The sequence below is a fragment of the Strigops habroptila genome, chromosome 20 (genome assembly GCF_004027225.2).
Source record: "Strigops habroptila isolate Jane chromosome 20, bStrHab1.2.pri, whole genome shotgun sequence".
NCBI classification, from domain to species: Eukaryota; Metazoa; Chordata; class Aves; order Psittaciformes; family Psittacidae; genus Strigops; species Strigops habroptila.
In genome coordinates, this window is record NC_044296.2 from 2853501 (window position 1) to 2871552 (window position 18052).

Sequence of the window (18052 nt, forward strand, 5' to 3'; positions counted from 1 at the left end):
CCTGCTTGCAGGAGGATGTTCTTTCAAAACCTGCTTCTTGTAAGGCTAAAGGAAGCCGGAGGCTTGGCCTTCGGCGCAACCTGCTGCAATGGGTTTGTGTCCCCCCCCAGCTGCTCACGGAGGCTTCGCCCTTCTCCAGGGCTGCTTTCCGCATGGCATCTACATTGAAAGGGGGATTTCCACAGTAAAACCCCCCAAACTATGTAGTTAATTCCCAGCTCTCCGGGTTGTGATGGGTTGGTGAGGTGGGATTTTTCTGTTTTCTTCATTGGTTTTGCTGGGGTTTCCTGCAGCCGTTGCATGAGAGGAGCACAGTTGTTAGAAACCACTTTTGTTTTCATCCCAAGGCTTTACGGGTGCTGAGGGAGCACAAAGTGACATAACTCAACTGCTGATCGCCCCCCCCCCATCTGTGTATGTCCCCTCTAGGATAAAGGCACTCTTTTAACACTTTGAAACACCCCAAAATATTTCAATACCTCCCTCCCTTCTATTCAGCCTTTGAACTAATCAGCAAATAGGTCATGGCACTGGTTAGCAATGAGCCTGGGTGGGTGGCTGAGACCCTCTGCGGGAAGCCATCTTCAGGGATTTCTCCTGGGGATGAGCAGGCTTTGGGGGACGTGGATTTGCATGAAGAAGGTGGAAACATCCACTGTATTCTCACCATTTGAGCTGGACTATGCAATGCCTGTGGGACCAGGCACCTCTCCAGGGCTTTAGGGGGCTGGTTTGGGGCTCAGTGGGTGCCTGTGAGTCTGAAGCCATCCCCTGAGAGGAGACCACCCTTCTCCACAGCTTCCTGGCTGTGTATTTTGCAATCTGTGTTTCCTAGCCAGCCCCAAGCAAGCTGGTAGGTTTGTGTCTGTTGGGCCAAGGTGTTTGCTGGGGGCTGTTTCTGCGGTGCTGAGGCCGTGTGCTAGAGCTGATAAAAATATGTGTTGGGGCTGAGTCATGTTTGAATCTGGCACCAGCTCAGGGAGGATGTGCAAGGCTTTGGGAGATGACACCCTGCACTGGTCCTTCCCATGCTGCTGCCTGGCCCATCACTGCCCAGCTTTGTGTTGATCCCTCAACATGTCACCTAGGGATGGCTTTAACCTGCCAGAGGGGAGACTGAGATGAGCTCTTAGGCAGAAGCTCTTCCCTGTGAGGGTGCTGAGGCAGAGGGTTGGAACTGGATGAGCTTTAAGGTACAGTCCAACACAAACCAGTTTGTGATTCTATGAATATAAATGGAGCATTTAAGATTCAGCAGGATCCTGGGCTTATTGATGGTGCTCAGCAATGGGGTCAGTGTATGTTTATCCCTCATCCCAGTAAGTCATTTATGTTAATGGCTGTACTACAAACTGCTTTAAGCAACAGTAAATCGTTAGAAGAATCAATATTTTTCCCTAATGAGTAATGTTACCTTCAAGATCTACCAGAGACCCTTAGGAATAAAACTGCAGAATTAATGCAATGAATGTGACCCTACCAATCTAGAGAGAGGGGGCATGAGCCCCCAGGAGCTCTGCAGTGGGCAAGCAGGAATTGCCTTTTGCAGGAATATTAGCTGCAAATTTCCTGATGCCTCTTAATAGAATAAAGGAGACAATGCCAAGTTTAAAAGCACCCCAAGCCCTTAAAAAGGACTGTGATTTTACACTGCTAAGCCCTGCAGAACTGGTAAGCAAATGCTGATTTTCTCCTCCAAGCATCAGGGCACCCCTGAATCCATGGGTGGGTTCCTTGTCCTGTCCAGGGGGATAAAGCAGCAGCAGGACAGTGATGGCAACTGCAGTCTGTGGTCCAGGGGTTGTCAAGCCCATTGCCCTGCCCTGAGCTGCACAGGGTGGGATTTGGAGAACTGATGCAGGGGAGTTTTATTTAGCTGAAATCTTTTTAATTTGTAAGGAAATTAGTTTCTCTTCCCAGTGGGAGATATGCTCTTTAAATGCACCCACTGGAAAATTGCTTTTTTTTCTAATTGTCTCTATTTTTTGGTGTTTTCTTCCCCCTCCAACATTATTCTCAGTGTGTGGCTGCTGCAGGGATGCTCGTGCCTGGCTCCAGGTAGGTCAGGGTGATATCTGTGGCATTGCTGGGCCTGTGTGGGCACAAAGGACACCGAAACCACCTGAGCTGGTTCCTCAGCATCTTCGGTCCTGGCAACTCTCATCCCTCAGATGCTGCTGAGGGAGCGGGTGGGCTCAGCCCTGGCTCCTATGGGTGTCCCCGAGGCCACAGTGCACCCAGACTCTTCAGCACTGGTGTAATCTGTAACCCCAACCCTTCACCTCCTGGGTGCTCTTGTGCCATGTGGTATTTTTTCATGCAGGAAATGAGAAAAAACCCCAATTTCCTCTTTTACTCCTATGACAGCTCTTGCCATGGTGGCTGCAGGAGGTGCAGGGCACTGGCAGCACCCAGTCATTTTGCAACCACCCTCTGTTGTACTGGTGAGGCAGGTGCTGGAGTCTCCCTGGTCCATGGGGAGCAGTGGGGTGTGGAGTTTTGGGATGAAGAAACTGGGAACTGGCCCAGGGTCCCTTTCTCCTACAGATTGAAGTGTTTCTTTGCTTCCAACCACCCCTCAGTCTCCCAGTCCTCAGCCCAGTCCCATGCTGGGAAAGCTGGGATTGGGGTTGGTATGGGGCAGGCCAGGCACGGAGGGAAATTTGGGAGTTGGGGAGGCGTAGCCCTGTTTTCCAGTCTCATCAGAGGGGTTTGGCTCTGTGAGTGTGTGTGTGTGTACATGTGTGTGTGTGTACATGTGTGTGTGTACATGCCTGTGTGTGCACAATCCTTTGTGTACGTGAATCCTTGTAACCCTCCAACCCCAATTTCTCTGCAAGCAGGAGGGGAGGTGCTCGCTTTGCACCCTCCAGCTTAAGTGCATCCTTATAAACACCCTATTAATAATTAATAATAGATTAATAGCAGCAGCATTTTGTTAACATATGCACATTAATCATTTACTAGTTATTAATAGGGACTTCAGGACCCTCTGAAAGCTGGTTTATTAAGGGGTTTGTGGAGCTGATGGTGGTGATGACCAGCTGATGGGCTGCACATCCCAGCAGAACTCCAGGGCTTTAACGTCTGCCTGAATCCTGGGACTCCCTTGGCTTGCACAGGGCAGGAGAGCACAAAAGCACGAATCCTGCATGTGGTGCAAGTGACTCCAACTGCCCTTTCCAGGTTCTGCCCAGCTCCACGCTTGCTCTCAGCCCTGCTCGGGCTTTGTCTGCTCGTTTTGGCTTTTCTTACTTGAGGCACATGGAGAACAAATGTGGGGAAAAAACCAAACAAGCCACAAAAGTCCCCTTTTCTTTTTTCTCTTTTCCCCGCAAATACAATTCACATGCTCGGTACATATAAAACGGTGCCAGGTCTGCACTGCCCAAACCTGCCTCTGCTCCTGGACACAAGGGTCCATCCCTGACCCCCTTCCCACCCCCAAACCTCCCCAGCTAAAAAACCCCAGACACCAAACAAGGGCACGCGGGTGGGACCGTGGTGGGACATGGCATGCACGGCTCAGGGAGCGGGGAGCACCGGGCATGCGAAGGGAGAGATGGGAAGCATCCCTCCCAGTTTGAGGCTGGATCCTGGGAGCGACCAGCGGGAGCACCTTGGAGAGGAGGGTGGGTGCTGAGCCCATTGGCTCCATCACCCCTCTCCCCACTGGGGCTCCCATGGGTGCAACAGGGGATCATCTGAGCAGCTACTTCTGCAGCAAAGCCCTGACCCCTTGGGAGCTCCTGCCTCCAGTGCAGCCCGCAAGGCCCAGGGATGCCCAGCAGAAGATGGGCAACTGCCTTCTCCAGCTCCCAGAGCCCTGCATCAGGTAGGTAGACATGCCCACAGGAATGGGGCCAGAGGTGAGATCTGCAGCAGCTCCCATGGGTGCACATGGGAGGAGAAGAAAGAGGAAGAGGAGGAAGTGATAGGCTCCTTGACCTGTCTAGGTCCCATCCAGGCTCTTCTTTTCTATCTATCTGTGCCAGCTCTGCTCCTTCTCCCACCCAAAATGCTATCCCTGAGCCAAAGCCAGTGTTGCCCTGGGCAGGGGTGGAATGGGAAGTCAGGAACAATCCCCTTGGCAGCAGGGAGTGGAGCCCAGGGACACCGACCTGTGGTCCTCAGCAATGGAGGGTGCAGGATCTGGGCGGACACGATGGAAGTGCCAGCCGGGACCTTCTCCTGGTATTTGCTTTTGTTGTTGGTTCCTGAGCTGCTCATTCCAAGCCTTTCTCTCTTCTTTCCTGGGCTGTACGGTCCCTCCTGCACAGGACGAGCCAGCTCCTGCTCTGCTGCAGACTTTGCAAGACATGGAAAATGGACCTAAAAGTGCCTTTTGCACTGCAGGAATCCTGACTCCCCACCCTGCTGCTCCCATGGCAGCTTGGGCGGATGCAAAGACAGGGCCTTGCACCACCCTGAGGCTGCTCCTCCTGATTTAATGACCTTGGCCTCATTTTGCCTTTTTTTCCCCTTTTTTTCTTGCTGTTGCCTCTTCAGAGCCCAGCCTTGGGTGGGTTATTATTGCTTGTGCAGGAGCATCCCTGGGTACCCACGTTTGCAGATGCCATGTCTTTAATCTGCCAATGGGAAGGTCTCCAGGCATGAATGTGCCTTTGGGGATCCAGCTTTGCCAAGGGGCTGGGGGACACCCCAACTCAGCACAACCTGCCCCAGTGCCTCTCCCAGTCCCGCATCGCCACGGAAGACTTTTCTCTTGGAAATTCATTAAAAAAAAAAAAATAAATCATTGGACCAAAAAAACCCCCAAACCCAACAACAAGAAAAGAGAAGAACCATAAACAACCACCAGGAAAGTTTTTCAGAGTCTCTTAAAAAAAAAAAGGGAAAGGGGGAGAAAAAGGGAATCAGTTTCTTTTCCCAGGTCCAAATGCTGCTGATCTGTTGGCTGGAGAAATGCATAGTTGGTAGCAAAGATGTTGGCTACATTGGGAGCCCCTGGGGCCGGGATGGCCCCTGAGCCATTGTGCCCTGAGGGCTCACCATAGGGCTGGGGTCATTGCTCTCCAACCCTGAGGTCCATGTGGTTCTGACTCTCTGGCCTGCAGTGTCTCCGGCATGTCTCTGGCCATGTCCCAGCACAGCGACGTCCCATCGCCAGCCCTGGGACATCACCAGTGCTCCCACATACCCCGGCCCCATCCTGCTGCCCATGGGCACGCAGCAGACAACAGTTCTCCACCAGGACAGGCTCAGATCATCTTCATGTTGAACTTCCTGGCTCCTCCTTGGCCGGTGGTGGTGGTGGGACCATCCACCTTGCGGAAGGAGTACTCCACTGAGAAGTTGTTCTTGTGCTGCCCCCGGCCCCGGCTCCAGACAAAGAGGAGGAGGAAGCAGAAGAGCACCACGCCAAGGAAAGTGATGCAGCCCATGGCCGTGGAGACCAGGATGGTCTTGAGGTCCAACGTAAACTTCAAGAAGACTTGCGTGTCATTGTGAGAGGTGTCGTTGAACTCGCTGAGGTACAAAGTCCGGTTGGCATAGTGCGAGCCGTCATTCAGGCGCCCCTTCACCGTCAGGGTGGCAAAGTAGGTGTCATTGCCACCGGCGTTGCTGGCGATGCAAATGTAGGTGCCACTGTCCTGCATCTGGGCAAAGCGGATCTCCAAGGTGCCCCCAGGCAGCACGGTCACCCGCCCTGTGCTGCGGGTGGTGATCATGCGGTGCTGGGGGGACACCCAGGCAATGGAGGGGTCTGGCTCCCCATCCGCCCGGCAAAGGAAGGACACGGACTGTCCTTCCCGGGCCGTCACATGCTGCAGCTTCCGATCCTTTATCTTGGGCTTCTGGCAGGTGAAGTACTCAAAGAGCACGGAGTCCGGGAAGTCACGCAGGGCATTGCCCTGGATTTCGGGTGGTGAGGAGCACATGGGCTGCTGCCCGTCGAAGTTGAGCGTCTTTCGCCGTTGCAGAATCCAAAGGAGGCGGCAGTCGCAGGCCAGCGGGTTCCTGTCCACCCGCAGCGTCTCCAGCGTGTTGACAGAGTGGAAGGTGCTCTCCTCCAGTGTGGAGAGAAAGTTGCTGGAGAGGTTGAGCAGCCGGATTTGTCTCAGGCCAGAGAAAGCCTGTGGTTCCACAGACACCAGGAGAGCACCCACGATGTGGAGCTCCTGGAGCCGGATGAGGTCTTTAAAGGAGCCCTTCAGCACAGTGCTAATGGGGTTGTAGGACAGGTTCAGGTACCGGAGGTACACCAGGCTCCTCAAGGCAGTGGCGGGCACGGCTGTGATATTAGTGTAGGTGATGGAAAGAGAGGTGAGGTTCAGGCCCTGAAAGCTGGTAGGGGATATGTCTTCCAGCAGTGGCCAGTTGTCGATCTCCAGCTGCAGGAGGTTGTAGAGCTTCTTGAAGTTTTGGTCCTCCAGTGCAGAGATGCTGAGGTGCCGGAGCCGCAGCACCTCCAGGTTCTGGAGGTAGGAGAGTGACTCGGCTGAGATGGAGGTTAGATTGCACTTCTCGATGGTCAACTGCTCCAGGCCAAGCAGCCCCGAGAAGGCCCGTTGGGAGATGTACACCAAGTCATTATCACCCACCTCCAGGCTCTTCAGGTTTCGCAGGTCCTGGAACATGTAGTCCAGCAGGATGACGAGTTTGTTCTCACTGATGTCCAGGAGGGTGAGGTTGGTCAGTTTGGTGAAGACCCCCGGAGGGATGAGCTTGAGCTGGTTCCCCCGCAGCCGCAGGGTCTGCAGGTTGAACAGGTTGCTGAAGGCGCCTGGCTCCACATTGGAAATGATGTTCTCGCTAAAATCCAGCTCCTCCAGCAGTGGGTATGGGGAGAGGTCCCCCGGGTTCAGGCAGCGGATGCGGTTCTTGTTGAGCTCCAGGATCTTGGTTTCGGTGGGGATGCCCTCGGGGATGGAGGTGAGCCGCTTGCGGTGACACACCACCGACTTGATCTGCGGGGCGCACTCGCAGCGGGCAGGGCAGGCGGCTGCCCGCCGGGGGCTCAGCGGGACAAGGTGGAGGACCAGAACCAGGAGCCAACATCTCATTGTGTAGAGCATGGTCTTATGGGCTCACGACCATTCTCCCATGTGCCTGGAAGAGAGAGAGATGCAGAGTCAGCAGTGAGCCTGCAGGAGGGCAACAAAGTCCTGCCCAGCCCTAGAACACCCATGTGGGCTGAGATTGGAAAACTTCTCCCAGACCACTGCCCATGGTAACGATAAAGTCCCAGTCCCCACCAAGAAACCCTCCACGACCCTCAGCACCTAATGTGTGACCAATGGATTGTGCCCTGTGCAAAGCTGGGCTAAACGAGCCTCATTGCCTGCACGTGCTGTTAGGAGAGCAGGGAAACTGAGGCAGGGGGAGAGACCTGCAAGAGGAGACACAGAAGCAGACTCACATCTCAGCCTCTGCCCCCTGCCTGGCTCACGCCTGCTGTGCACTACTGACAGTGCACACACAGGCATGGGGACCGTGAGTGCCCCGGGATAACAGGGGACACAGACCCTCCAGGGCAGTGTAGGAGCAAAGAGATGCAGCCAGAGGCCTTGCAAACTCATGACATGGGTGGGACACCACATTCCCTCCGCTCCCTTCCAGGTCTCATCCAGTGGCACAGATCCTTCCCAGGCTCCGAGAGATCCCGCAGGACAAGGGGATGCTCAGCACTGCACGTTAAGGACCTGTCCTGTCCCTGTCCCCAGTGTTGCCCTCTTGGAGTGGAGATTAAGTCGTCCGCAGGCACAATCTTCCCAGATGAGGGATTAGCAGTGACCCTGTGTGGAGCCTGGCTGCCCTCCTTTCCAGGGATTAGCACTTCACTGCTGCTTTCCCTTTTCTCTGCTTCCCTGTTTCCTGTGCCCCAAATCTGCTGGGCTGCCTGGCAACACACCTCCCAGGGCCTGCAAAGTCCTTAGCTGCCTTTCCATAATGAAGCACTGTCATTAACCTAATTAAGTGGCAGAGCTGCTTGACTGGGGCAGTGCAGGGTGTTTCTGAGCCCAACAAAGGCAATTTGGGGGGTACATAGGGCAGAGGCAGCCCCTCCAGCCACCCATGCGAAGGTGATTGTCCTCACTGCCCAAAAGCTTCTAGAAAGGCCAAATGTAAGGTGGTTGGTGCTTGTTTTAGGGGGTGATGGAGGGATAAAGGAGGAGCTGCTGCTCATCACCAGGAGACATGGTAGGAACTGCTGGTGCAGGATCTCAGCGGGAACAGGATAAGCCACCACTTCCACCTGAATGCCCCATCCTTGTCCCAGTGCTAAGGTACTATGGAGGAGGGAGCACACAGGGCCACGGGGGTGGTGGGGCAAGACACATTCCTCTTTCTCTTCCAACAAACCAAACCAAGAGGGAGGTGCTACCATTTTTCACACAACCACAGGGAGGGGGTTTGCAGCTGGGTGGATGCAGCATCGTCCTTCCTTGCTGTGGGACAGCAGTGTGGGACCAGAGACCCCACTGCTGCTCCTGTCACGCATCCCAGCCCCTTCTTCCCTCCTCACCAGCCATGCAACCCTCTCTCCAGCGCTGCTCAGGCTTCACCCCTTGCACCCAAACCCCCATGTCCAGCAATTGGGGGTCCCCAAATGCCACCTGAGGACCAGAGACCCATGCTCTGCAGCTGCTTGGCAGCCTCTGCCTTCGACAAGGCTGCTCACAGACATGCCAATTTTGCAAGTGGCTCTGCCTGTCTGGTGGCCTTGGGAACCTGAGCTGGCTCTGGGGTGAGGCTTCGCTTGGTCCCCTCAGTTCAGAAGCCTCCACTCCTGCCCTGCCACAGGGCTGGATGGGAAGGATGTGCCCACGCACGACCTGCAAATTCACAGGGAAAAAACTCTCCCAGCTTCTCATAACACTTCTTATTTAGTGTCTCTACACTAAACAAATATGCCCAGGCACCACTGCCAGGCTAATGGTCTCCGATGCTTGGCTGCATCCTGTGCCCACATGGCGTCCCCGCCAGGGCTGGGGGGCTCTGTCCCTTTCACCTCCGTGCTCCTGGCAGCCCGGAGCACGGCAGCTCTGTGCTGTGTTCATTATGAATGAGCCCGGGGTAACCCTACTCTACTTTTGGTTACTACTTTGGCCACCTGATCCTCTAAGCAAAGGTCCGAACCCACTGGCGTTGTTTTACCCAGCAGATGGGGAGCGGGAGCCGCAGCCCCAGGCTCTCCTTCCCGCTCTGCAGCTGGAGCAGAGCATCGGCCACCCCGGCTGCCCCACAGCCCGCACCCATGGGTGCTCCGGTGGAGCCAGGCACAGCCCTGACACCCTCGGCAAACCTCATGGTGGGAATAACAGCCACTGCATGAGCCCCCTCCCAACAAACCCAGGCGGATACGAGCTCTCATGAGCCAAGATGCCTGATTCCCGCTCTGACCTTGTGGGTCTCTGCCAGCTCCAGGACACCCCACAGAAACTACCCCAACAGCAGAGACCCCATGCCCCCTGCAGTGACAACCAGGGGGATGTGATCCCCATCCAGCCCAGGCAGAGTGGAGCTCAGAGCTGTTTATTAATAGCTCATTACCCCAGTAGTGCAGCTTGGTCCCTTGGGAGTGAGGCCAATTAAGCCTCTAGTTGAAGGCTCAGATTGAGGCTCTTCTCGCATTTAATTCAGTTTTAAAAATAACACGCTTGCTGCATGCAGGGCTGGGGAACGGAGCCGGGAAAACCCGAGGGGCTGTGGCATGGCAGGGGGGAAGCAGAGCAGACCACCTCTGACCACTTCTGAGCTCCTGGGAGCAGCCCCTTCCTCCCCTCCCTCCCCAGCAGGGCATGTGGCCACGGAGCCCAGTTTGTCCCAGCCACCGGCAGCATGGTGCTTCCCAGCAGGCAGAGGTCAGAGCATGCAGGAACCGGTGCTCTTCAATCACCCGGCTCTCGGATCTTCAGCCACCAGCTGACCCAGCGTGCAGGTGGGGTTTTGCTCCCTTGCACCACCATGTTGTAGAGAAAAGGAGAGAGCAAGTTCTCTTCCACCCCACTCCTGCTTTGGTGCACACACTTGGCACAATCAGCTCCTTTAAGAACAATTGCTCCTCAGCTGCCATTTTCTCCCATTTTCTGAATAAAGACCAGAAAATAAGCCAAGGTTGACATTTCCAGGTTCCCCTGTTTTGACATTGTGCAAGTACAAATACTTCAGTCAAAGCAATGTCTTGTTTTATTCTGTTGACTTGCAGGATGCAAAATGGTCCTGATGAGACCTTCTTCAACAACCCACTGCTGCTGCTCCAGGCCAAGCCCCTGTCACCCCTCCTTCATGGGCTCTGCCTGGGGAGGCCAGGAGCACCCAGGGGATGCACTTGGGATACAGGATGGTGCTCCATCTTTCCAGGGGTGCATGGGACCCCAGGGGAGGGTGGAAGCCCCCAGGTAGGGAGGGAGCAAATGATGCAAAGAGTGATCCTGGGACCCCCATGCCTTTTGGAAAGGCTCATCCTCAAAATACTGATGGAGGGATAATATCGGTGCCCTGATGCACAGGTCACAGGGAGGTGGCAGTGCCAGCATGTCCCAAACTTGGCATGTCCTACAAACACCAACGGCAGCCAAATGCTGCTGGAAACACCCTGAGTGAGGCCCGTTTGCTGCTCAGCCCTGCCCTGGCAGTCAAGTGTCCCACTCACTGCCTGCGCCAGGCTCAGTGCCAGCAGCTCAGCAGAGGCAGCAGCAATCACAGCTCTGCCACGCAGACGGTGGCACCTCTGTGTTCACTGGGGCTGTGCCGGCATCACCACAGGCACCAGCGCTCCATCAGCCCCTGTGCTGTCGCTGGGCTGTGTTTTGGAGGCGGATGGAGTGGCCGAGCATCCTCTGTGCTTCCCCTGGCTCACAGAATCATAGAATCATTCTGGTTGGAAAAGACCTTTATGATCATCAAGTCCAACCTGTACCCCAGCACTGCCAAGGCCACCACTAAACCATGTCACTAAGAGTCTTGTCTACACATACGTGTACAGCTCAGCAGGATTGCTCTGGGGAAAGTTTCGGACTCACCATCAGCACAAGCTCTGTGTGGTCCCCGATCCTGGGGTATCAACTAGACGAGATCTTGATCACCAGGAATGGGGATACTGTATCAAGTATGCTCCATGGCTCTTCTGGGACTCAAGTCACCCAGAGCTGTTGGAATGGGCTTAGGGTGGAGGACAGGCACCCTGAACGCACCCTGAACATCCCAAAAGTGACCTGTGCTGCATCTCTGGGGTTTTTTGTATCATCGCCCAAAAATAAACCTGTGGCTCCTGCACCTTTATTTTATCTGTTGTCTTGAGTCTGCAAAACCAGCAGGTTTGTGGCCACACTGAGCTTGGAAAAGCCCTGGAAAAGACCGGGGTGCACGGAGAGGTTGGACATGACATGGAGGAGGGGAAGGGGCATCTCTAGGACCTTCCCTGGGTCCAGGGGTTACATCAGCATGTTTCTCCCTCTTGGAAGACACAACCCATCTTATGCTGGGTAGTGGAGGGGATTAAATCAGAGCTGAGGCATAAAAAAAAAGGCAGAAAACTTGGAGGGTCAGAGGAGGCCAGTGATGTGCCTGTGCCTAGTTCCGATGAGGCTCTAGAGATTGGGCAATTAGCAAGCCAAGCATAAGAATAATCCAGCTGAAACAGGGAGAGGAGGAGAGAGCTGGGGCTAAGAAGAAAGAAAATCAATCACCAGACCTAATGTAGAATTATCTAGCAGAGAGTTATTCCTAATCCCATCAGAGTCTAGCTGGGAAACAAATTCCCTGGCTCTGCTGCTCTAGGTGCACCCAGAGCACATTCTTCTGGGTCAGTTCATTGCCCTGCAAAACTGGACTGGGGCAGGAGGAGCACGGGAGAGAACCGAGCAGCTGGGTTGGTGGTGGAACACCCATGGTGGCAGGAGGACAGTCGGCAGGCTCCGGATGGTGGGTCCCAAGTTCATGCCTGGAGAATTCCCTGACTCAGCAGCTCCCCGGGGCACCATCAGTCAAGTGACTGCACCCAACAGCCATGGAAGCAGGGCTGGGACCTGTGGCGACTGTGCTCCTGACAGACACCTTTGTGTCCCTCTTGAGGCTGCTCAAACAGAAACAGATTTTCCTGACAACTTGCAGAAATAGAGAGAGAAAGCCTGAAAGGAGAGATGACTGTGTGAGAAGACAAGCTCCTGCTGGGTCACTGCAGAAAGTGTCCCGAAGCATGACTGAAAGGGATTGCTTGAAAAACATGAAAACCTTCTCTAGAAGGGAGTTATTTTGGTGACTGGCAGCTGCTACATCTCACGCATCAACCCCTGCTCAACAGCCCCAGGTCTCAGGGCCAGCCGAGACGATGCTGGAGCAGGAAGACTGTGTGAGCTTTCAGCAGAGGGAGGATTTACCCTTTCTACCCAGCAAAAACCATGACTGACGTCTTCATGGAGCTGTCTTCCCACCCCATCCTGAGTCCTCAACAGCCACGACCACTTTCCTTCCATGTGGAAATTCCCAGCCCTCACAAATACTGTGAAAACCCAGAAACGAGGATTCCCTAATGAGCTCAGATGCCAAGGAGACAACTCAAAAGAAGCCACTGCTTATTTTTAGAGACAACCTTATGATTCTTCAGCACATGGCCCAGGCAATACTGTGCAGGCAGCCACAGATTGGCCGCAATCTGCTTTTCTTCTTGATAGACATCATGTCTGAATCTCTATCTCCACAAGATGCTCCCAGGAGAGAAGACATTTAGATACGACCACAACGTTCAACATTTCTAAAAGGTCACGGCATGTACTAGGGAACGAGGTGCAGAAGCCACTCATCAGCAACAGGGGCTTTGGGGAGGTAATTAATATTCCATGAGCATCTTTATTTCTCTACCAAGGAGAATAACTCCTATAAAACCAGGGAAGGGGGAGCAGGCCAAGTGGGTGCTCTACTCTTATTTTGACCCAACCAGTTGGACTGAACCACCAGCCAGATTTCAATCCTGAGTGCTACTAGGAAATGTTGGCTGAAAGCAAACCTGACCTTGATCTCAGCAACTTCGGTATCTGCTGGACCACATGGGAGCTAAGGCTGAGCTTAACTCCCTGTCTTCAGCTGCACCCAAACCACTTTGTTGCCAGTGAGCTACTAGCACCTATCAAAACACTTGAGTTGAACTTGGCTCTAGGCAGTGGCACTGGTCCCCATATGGGCACTGAGAGGTTTTTTTTTGAGGATTCCCAGCAAATTCTGATGCACAGTGAGAACTTTTAATCTGCAGAAGCCCATTAACATCATGGGCAGGACGATGAGGGTCTGGAAGGGAAATGCAGGCTGACAGCCCACATCCTCAGGACTTCCCCCTGATGTTTTGCCATCACTGGCTGTCACCAGGACCAGCTGCTGGCCACAACCCTCTTGCTATCCTTGTCCATTAGCACCCACCCAGCTAAGAGAGCACCCAACAACGAGCCCAGAGGCAGCCTGGAGAGACTACTCCTGTAAAACCACCTTCCTCCTTTCCCACCAAAGGGCAGGAGACAGCCCAGGGGCTCTGGTCTTTGCAAAGCTCCCCATTTGAACCAAAGCTCCCCATTTGAACCAAAGCTCCCCATCTGAACCAACCTGGGGCCCAAGGTTTGCCTGTACTCAGGTTTCTGCACTAGGAGCAGGGACAGCGAATCTGAGCCCCTGGGAAGTGTCCTCCTGGCATCTGTCTGTTTTAAAGCCTACACCACGACGTTGCTGAGAGATTTACAGAACATGAGCCCATAACAGCCCCGGCCAGTGCAGACGTGACCGTCAGGCACGCACGTATCCTGGCTACAAGCAGAGCATCTTGGAAAACAGGGCTATGCTCCTGGCAAGGGCTCCTTCCCCCACGGAGACACAAATAAAGATCATTAAATGAGAGAGGGGAATTTGCTCCTTCTCCTGCAGCTGCTTCCCCCTCCTGCCTCCCGCGGCGTGTGGCCGATTTACGAGCTCATCACTTAACACAGCCTGGGAGCAAAACCTCGGCAGAGGAGAGCAGCAGAGCCAACCATGTCTGGGCTGGAGCCATGGGGAAGGGGACGGAGGGAGCTCGCTGGAGTCTGGCCAAGGAGGACAGCCCCAGGCAGAGCGCTGGGGCTGCTGGGGGGGACACCCTACGCTGTCCCCCCATGCGGAGAGCACCCATGTCCTGCAGAAGCCAAAGGCGCAAAGCCCCAAAAGGGCTCCTAAGCAGCAGGAAGAACATGCCACCTCAGCACATGAAGGAACCCTGTGCCCACGCTCCTCTGACACAGGCAGCTCTGTAATAAATGAAGTACAGGAGCAGGATGATTAATAATCATAACAGAAAAGCATACGCTGTAATTAGCCACCTTTCAGAAAGCTGACTGATGACGCTGCTCGGGGCCATGCCAAGCACTTGGGCTGGCACATGGGCAGCAGCCCCCTGGTCCTGGCCTGGTTGAGCCCCCCCATACTGCTGGCGGAGCTCTCATGCTGCAGACTGAGAGCCAGATGCTTCCCGCAGGCTCTGCCCCAGCAAACGACCTCATTTGTCCCCCCGGTCCAGTGTGCCAGCCCTCGTTACATTAGGTTGTTCATTAAGCTCAGCGTCTCGGTGATGCTCGCCTAAGCTCCTCGGGGGCTGGCACATAAATCACACCATGATCGATGCCTGTGGCTGCCAGTGCTGGACCTTGGATGGCAAAGTCTACTCTTCATCCTTTACCTGAACCATGGTGGCACCCGCTGTGCTGCCAGGAGCTGGGTAAAATGAAGTCAAGGCAGTCCCAGACACCTCTCTGAGGCTCACAGGTAAAACAACAGCCATTTCCAGGATTGGAATCTATGGGATGCCTTCACCCACCACAGAGGTGCAGGGGTGCTCGGCATGCCCAGCTTCCCTCCAGAGAGGGAGCCCAGAGCAACACACCTCGGGAGGGCAATGCATCCTTTGGAGGCTTTAATTCAACCAGATGGCTGGACTTGTGGGCAGGATGGACAAACTGACAGACAGATGTCTGCTCCGAGGACAGTGCGGGAGAGGCAGCCATGGGCGGAAAACCACCTGGTTCTGACAGGATTGCTTGGCTCTCTGGAGGGAAAACAAGCTCGTAGCTCTGTGAGCAAACCTCTGCACGTGCAGAAGGGTGAGAGGTGCAGATGTGGAGGCTCCGAGCTGCTGGAAACCCTGCTCGGAGCAGGAATCCCACAAGGGGAGTGCGGAGCCACAGCCTTCGCTCTTCCTTTCAGCTCTGCTCAGCATCAGTCCTGGGCTGGATGCATTTTTTAAGACCTGCCTACAGCTGCTGCATTGGGAATTTTATTGCCAGCCCAATTATGATCATGGGAGCAGCGAACAAGGAAAGCAAAATGCCATTACAGAGTGGAATAACGTTTCACACTGCAAATCTATACCTTGTCCTGCAGGTGGGAGTGAGACCAACCCCAGAAGGCAGGGGAACAGGGGCTCATTTGAGCCCTGCCCAAACCCTGTGCAAAGCAGATTCCTCCCAGCCTCACCGCTCAGATTTTGGAGAGGGCCAGCCAAGCCTCGGGGGGGGGTTCAGCTGCAACCCCCCCCCATCTCCTCCAGGCTGGAGATTGCAGCAAACAGTGACATTTGGAGCGAGACGCGCTGGCATTGGTGCCCACATCTACAGCTTCGGGGCATCAGCTGTGGCTGTGGAACCAGGAGAGCATCTCCATTCCCATACGCAGTCCCGAAGAGGTTCCCAAAAGTTGTAAGTCTCTGTGGTGGGAGGGTAAAGGGATGGCAGGGCTGGATCTCTTAACTCCCTGACTGGCATCCTGACAGCAGAGCAAGGGCAAGGTTTCCAGAGCCCCTCTCCCAGGATGGAGCTGGATTCCCATGTCCAAACCCTGAATCGTAGCTCTTCAAATGGATGCTGTGCATGCATCCCGGTTCGGCCAAGGCTGGGTCCCCACTGCTGTCTGCCAGCAACCTCAGAGCAAGCACCAGAGCTTAATGCCCCTGAGCCTCACATCACGTCCCCACTTGAGTTACTCCTTGTTCATTTTGAGGTCATGACAACAGGCAGGATATTTCTCAGCTGTTACGTGGGATAAACCTCTGGCTTGATGGTACCACGCTACAAAAGGAAGGTGGGCACAAGGAGGGAGCTAATGCCACCAAGCAGGGATGGCCATGAGCTAAAAATGAGCTGAATTTAAGCATCCCAGTGTACAAACCTCACGTGGTGCAACGGCAGTGATGAAGCTGACCCTGCCTCACCCCACTCAAGCCCAGGGAGGACTCACCGTTCTGCAGGTCCAGGGCTGCACCGACATCTGGGTCTGTTGTGGCATCCAAGACCAGGAATGTTTAAGTAGCAAAGCATCCAGCACAGCCAACCTCAGCTCCTCTGGGCAAAACAGCACAAGGAGACAACTGTAAATCACCTCTCCACAGTGTCCAGCACAGAAATTCCAAATAAATGCTCCCAAAGCCCAAGGACATGGCACACAAGCACCTCCCAGAGAGGGGAAGCATCCTCAGTGTTGCTCCAGCCTGATGTGTGACTGGACCACTGCAGCTTGCTTGGTTATATGTATATAAAATTATACAAGCACTTTGTATCCTGAAGGATCCTCTTACAAACAGGAGAGTGTCCAAGCCCACACTGCCATGGACAGCTTTGGGTGGAGCAAGGGCAGAGCTGGCATCACTTCCTGGCAATCATGTGCAGGGATTTCAGGAGGAGACAGCACCCATGCAGCGGGTGCCCATGGCTAGCTCTCCAGGAGTCCTCTCATTCAGGCAGATTTGACCCAAACTTGGGAGCAGAAGTGCCACTGGCCAGAATCCCTGTCTTGTGTCCCTCCCCTGGGCACTCTGTAGGGTCGAGAGGGTCTGCAGGACATCAATCTGCAAGGGAATGATTTGCGACAGTTTTGTTGAAGTGTTTTGAGCTCTCTGGATCAAGTTTAATTTGCCTACAACAAAGGAAGAGGGAATTTAAATAGCTCCTTTTTCAGGGGAAAACCAGCGTGTCCTGGTTAACAGACCACAGATGGTCCAAGACTCAGGTCCTGTTCAGCTACACCCGCACAGAGATGCTGCTGCTGCATCTCAGCAGCTGCTCTAACCTCTCTGGGTTGGCCTAAGGCTGTGTCAGGGCTTGGACAACAGGCGCAGGGAATGCTCCGGGGCTGGCAGCAGGATGGAAAAAGCCCAGTGCGGATCCCAGGCAGGATCACGTCTCCTCAGTCAGGGAATGGGACCCTGCAGCATGGGTGGCTGATGTACGTACATGTGCAGAAGTGACTCGGACCCAATACTTAAAGGCGAGAGCAACCCAAGCCAAGCCATGCTATGGGGAAATGACCCAGAAACACCTCATCCTGCCCTCAGTACCCACGGGGAAAGTTTGAGGCAGCTACAATGTGGTGCAATTCATCAGGGATTTTGTCTAGACTCAGTCCAGTGTATGTGCTTTGAGGAATCACACACTTCATGGTGTCAACAAAAATAGAACCTTGGAACGGTTTGTGTTGGAAGGGACCTTAAAGCTCACCCAGTTCCAATCCCCTGCCATGGGCAGGGACACCTTCCACTAGAGCAGGTTGCTCCAAGCCCCTGTGTCCAACCTGGCCTTGAACACTGCCAGGGATGGGGCAGCCACAGCTTCTCTGGGCACCCTGTGCCAGCGCCTCAGCACTCTCACAGGGAAGAGCTTCTGCCTAAGAGCTCATCTCAATCTCCCCTCTGGCAGGTTAAAGCCATTCCCCTTGTCCTGTCCCTACAGACCCCTGTGCAAAGCCCCTCTCCAGGTTTCCTGTAGCCCCTTTAGGCACTGGAGCTGCTCTACGGTCTCCCCTTAAGAAGCCTTCTCTTCTCCAGGCTGAACAAGCCCAGCTCTCTCAGCCTGGCTCCATAGGAGACAGTTTCTGTTTCAGTTCCAGGGTGCTGGCAGCTGCAGGGCCGGAGGGGCTCCTCTAATGCCCAAGTGATGTGATCACTGGGAGGGAAGCAGATTTGCTCTGCGCTGCAGTGATGGGTGCGGGATCTCACATGCTCCAGCCCCTCCGTGCGTTTCGGTGCTGCAGGCACCAACAGTTAAGTACAACTGTGACAGAGCAGCTCAGGTTCTGCTCCTGA

At 54.5% G+C, this 18052-nt stretch overlaps 1 protein-coding gene across 4 annotated transcripts in view; it reads right to left on the reverse strand.

The window, feature by feature from the left end:
- Nucleotides 1-3302: 3302 nt before the first annotated feature.
- LINGO3 (leucine rich repeat and Ig domain containing 3) overlaps nt 3303-18052 on the reverse strand; it is a 39046-nt gene continuing 24296 nt past the window's right edge. For all 4 annotated transcript variants that reach the window (XM_030509231.1, XM_030509230.1, XM_030509229.1 and 1 more), the window contains 2 exons: nt 16213-16316; nt 3303-7074 (listed from right to left, as the gene is read on the reverse strand). In XM_030509231.1, the coding sequence (XP_030365091.1) occupies nt 5223-7040 (1818 nt within the window). In that variant the 5' untranslated portion in view covers nt 7041-7074; nt 16213-16316 and the 3' untranslated portion in view covers nt 3303-5222. The remainder of the gene's footprint in view (nt 7075-16212; nt 16317-18052) is intronic.